The following is a 4467-nucleotide window of genomic DNA, read 5'->3' as shown; positions in this document are numbered from 1 at the left end:
GACGTCAGATACCAGTCGACTCAGCTGTGAATGAGTACCTGAGTCAAATCAGGGTAATAATCTCGGGCGAGCGTAATGCTGACCACATTGTCTTTTACAATATACTGTAGTGTACCGTTACGGTCTTGAATGAAGTGCTTTAACACACTTCAAGGCCCTGATCCAATATAAATTGTTACGCCAACGATTATTATTATTATTAGTTCTGGCTGACAATGGAAGTCCAAATACTAAACAACAGAAATATTAAATAGTATTTGTAGATTGGTACACATTGAAGCTACAACATTAAATAAAAATCGTAACTAATTCGAGCATGATAAATTTTGTGAGTCAGTGTATTTTTACGTAAAAAATTTGCAAAATTTTCCATATCTGAAGCGCCGAGTTTCCGTTTTTTGACTTGTTTTATGTTGGTGGTAATAGAGAGAAGTGAGTTGTCAAAGGGCGCTAATCTTGCAGTGTGGACATTTTTGCGAAGTTATCCAACTAAAAATCTGAAAAATGACTATGTATATATAGATCTTAAAAAATAAGATTGCTTGTATTTTAGAAGTCAAGTAAGCAATTATTTGTTATTTGTAAGAATCCTTTTTTCTCCAGTATGAAGAGCGATGAAAATAATGAAACTGGAAAGTTTGGTGCAAGTCATATCACTTATTAACAAAGTCACATTAGCTCAAACACATATTTTTAATGAGACGTGATGCTTCTTATTAAGTTTTTATTCGAAATATAATACTCCTTATTACCTAAAGCTAACAACTTCCGGTTTGTTTACATCGGGGGAGGGAGACTATACTTTTCGCAGGAAGATTGCAATTTTCCGTTTGAAATTTGGTTGGAACTAAAATTGTTCGCTTTGAAAAAATGATTATTTTTTGGAATGCGAGAGAGTTATTAAATTTACCGTAAAGTGGCGATTGATCTTCTATTGTCAAAAAATATAGGTATAATAGTAGTGACCCCTCTTCTTAATTAAAAACTTGTGAACTGAATGCTAACTGAGACTAGTGGTTATTCTGTTTGGTACGCGTATATGACGTATAGCACTGACGAAGAAAATAAATTGTTCCTGAACTATCGGCATATGCGTACCAAAATAAATAGCAACTAGCGAAAAGGGAATCGCCACGATATTCACATTTTAATTTAATCGCTAGAAACACTGCAGGAACACACTTAGGTGGACAAATTATAGATTCACTTGAAGGCAACCTAGACGGAGCAGATGTAATAACCTTGGGATTCGGTAGGAATGTGCGTATGTATATCTAAACTGTTTGATTTAAATACTCTCTAATGCGGTTGATAGATAGATTGATATGCCTTTTTCACTGAAAACACTTGTAATTGTAATTCTGCATTAAAATCATAGGTTCAGATGAAGAATGTATGAATTTTTTTTTGAAATACTGTCTTGGAGTAGTTCGCTTACTATCAATGGACTATATCATGCACTATTTGAAAACTGTTTTCGTTCTACACAACACTTATGTATACATATGGTACATTAGGATTAGGTTAATGCTACTAAGAACACATTCATAAAATAACAACTGATAAGACACAATCACTCAGATATTATCAAGTCTGCCGAGGTGCATGCGCTTTTATATAATCCAGTGCCCTTTGTATCGCCTCTGGAATTGGGGGTGGTGTTGGTAGGTGGTTTCCATAGGCCTTAAATCCATTCTCGTCCGCGGTGTAGCTGATATAAAAAGGAGTCCCATCTGGAGCGAAATACCCAAACTGGCCGATTGCAGAGACGCCTCCAACTCCTTCCTCTGATGCATATGCTCCTGACGATAGTTCGTAGGCATGTTTGTATGATCCATCAGGATGTATGTCCAGCGTCTGCTTCACGATTTTCGCATCTCTGTCAGGAATCGGTTTGATCGCTAAAACCGACACTATACCGAGCACTATCTAGAAACGAACATACCGAATTGGTGAGAGGGTGGCACAATAGCGAATCAATTTGCACGCAACTTACTAGCGATATCGTTCGCATCTCCATTACTATCTTACGCATGGTCCACTCGGCGAAATGATCAACATAAACTGGGCATTGCCCAAAATTTGGCGGTCTGTTATATAGTTTCAGTTGGTATTCCATCAGCTCATCTGCATTTTGGCACTATCTGCCTCTTAGCCAGCCGCGATCATTTCATAATATCCATCTGGAATGGGCTGCCTCGGTCAATAAATTATTCAAAGTATGTAAGTGGAAATTGAACTGCAAATTAAAATATCTCTTCCAATGGTCTTGTCCCCCGTTGTCTTATAGAAGCTGGTGGGAAGCCACAAGCGAATGAGATCGAAGTGAATGAAGGGCTCGTTTGCATAAGACGCGGTTTAATACCCATGTTAATCCGATCATTCCTACCCGGTGACCTTGACATGAAGAAGCGAATCAGGAAAAAGCGTGATTGATATTTTATAACTTGCATCCTTAACTAGATGTTAATTATATTAAATACCTATGACTAAATTTATTATCGGCGAAATATATTTATAGCATTTTGTTTTACATATCTCACATGATAGGATAATTTATGGTGGAGGATATAATTGTATATGATGGGTCTTAGGTCATATTCGTAGTTTTCTGGGGATAAAAGAGACAGATTTGCCTAATCCATCAGGAAGACTGAAAACTGTGCGAAACGGAAATGGATGGACTAAGCGGGAACGAAAAGCAAACATTGAATGTGCATTTTCCCGTGGAATATATGCTCCCTATAGAAAGCTCGTCTTACACAACAGCAGACCGATAGCTGTCCACATATAAAACTGACATCACGCTGCAGGGAATACCATTTCGGAGAAAAGCGACTCCAGTATCTATTAGAGTTGTCATCCACAGCGCCATGAGCTTCGAACAGGTTTCTTAGTTAGCAAAAAAGTCCGCTATTATTGCAGTAAATGAAAGGCTAGGTGCCCTGCGCTTGCAAGGCGAATTTCGTAATATCGCACTCATCAATATTTATGCCTCAATGCATGTTTTTAGTGGTGGTAGACAGGCGGAACTTTTTCTTTCTTTTACATACCCTCTTTATCCCTCCTCTCTTGGGGGTGAGGTTGGCAAAATTAATGATTAATAATGATATCAAAATACTCAAATACTCTCCCTTAAAGGGCTTTAACTTTTTAATGGGGGAGAGGGGTGACTCCGGCCATGTTTCAATGGTGTTTGAAACGGAACCTCACGCTTTTCCCTTCATAATCTTTTTCATCCCTGCGGGGAGAGGATTCAAAGTTAAACCCTACTGCTTTGACATGAAAATAGCACCACTTTGGTTCATCATGGTATTTTAAAGCGAGGACCCCTCCCCCTACATTAACTTTCCACTCTTTCTGGATATGTGGCTGAAAGTTCAACCTTTACCACCGCTGGTAAAAAAGATGTCATTTTTAAGAAGTGGGAATGAATTCTTCACATTTTCCCCAGGTATGACACCAAAGTTGGGTTTATTGACTTAATATATGTTGACTTAATATGTGGATGATAACATAGGATAAGCCTCCTTATTATTACACCTTTTTATACATTCGAAGTTCACAATGAGTTTTCAGATCTTAGAAGAGAACTAGACGGTTTCGGTTTCTTGCCAATATTATGGAATGTCACTGTCTTTTCAAAGGACGTTTTTTCAAATTATTTTTAGTGCACGTTGATTGATTACTAATTTAATGTAGACAAAACTGAATGGTCAATGGAAGTGTCAGATTTGTCTGGAAGACCTACCTATACCAAAATATGTAGATATTTTCGGACGGAATCGTCTACACGACACGACGTACAAACTGCCTTCATCCAGATAGAGTAGGCGGTGCGAGATTTTTGGCAGCATATTAATGAATGCTGGGACCCAACACTTTGGCTCAGTGAATTCTTTAATCAGGTTATTCAGGAAGGTAGAACACTATCTGACTGGCAAGAAACTACCACAGTTCAAATATGGAAAAAGAAAGGTAGTCAACACAGTGTTCAAATTACCCTCCGATCCGGTTACTTTCCCATACCATGAAGATTTTTGAACGTATTCTTTACAACCGTATTCGCGAGAAAGCGTTTGATTGTGTACCACATGAGCCCATCTGGTATGCTCTACGACAACACTTAGTGCCAGAACAGCTCGTGCACTGGGTTCAATTGCTCTACCAGGATCCGAAAAGTAAAGTTCGAAGTGTGACGGGTGTATCAAAACCGCTCCGTGTCAAGAAAGCGTCATCTCACCACTCCTCCTTGTTCTTGGTATGGACACTGTCAGACGGGACATCCAACATCCAGCGCCCTATACACTGCTTTATGCAGATGATGTTCTCCTACAGTCGAATAGCAAAAATGATCTCGAGCAACTTGCCTAAAAATGGAATGATGGCCTCACACAACGCGGTCTCAGATTGAATCTGAATAAAACTGAGTTTTTGACGACCGGTCCCCATGAAATAGGCACAATC

At 38.8% G+C, this 4467-nt stretch overlaps 1 protein-coding gene across 1 annotated transcript; it reads right to left on the bottom strand.

Annotated features, from left to right (window-relative positions):
- Positions 1 to 677: 677 nt before the first annotated feature.
- LOC119661308 (endocuticle structural glycoprotein SgAbd-3-like) lies at positions 678 to 2155 on the bottom strand. Its single transcript, XM_038070600.1, has 2 exons — positions 1997 to 2155; positions 678 to 1929 (listed from the first exon to the last, which is right to left on the bottom strand). The coding sequence occupies exons 1-2, from the start codon at positions 2117 to 2119 to the stop codon at positions 1588 to 1590; spliced, it is 465 nt and encodes a 154-aa protein (XP_037926528.1). The 5' UTR covers positions 2120 to 2155; the 3' UTR covers positions 678 to 1587.
- Between the last annotated feature and the right edge of the window lie 2312 nt (positions 2156 to 4467).

This window comes from Hermetia illucens, chromosome 1 (assembly GCF_905115235.1).
Source record: "Hermetia illucens chromosome 1, iHerIll2.2.curated.20191125, whole genome shotgun sequence".
In the NCBI taxonomy this organism is placed as follows: domain Eukaryota; kingdom Metazoa; phylum Arthropoda; class Insecta; order Diptera; family Stratiomyidae; genus Hermetia; species Hermetia illucens.
Note: the sequence above shows the minus strand (reverse complement) of the source record. Positions and strands in the feature narration are given on the sequence as shown.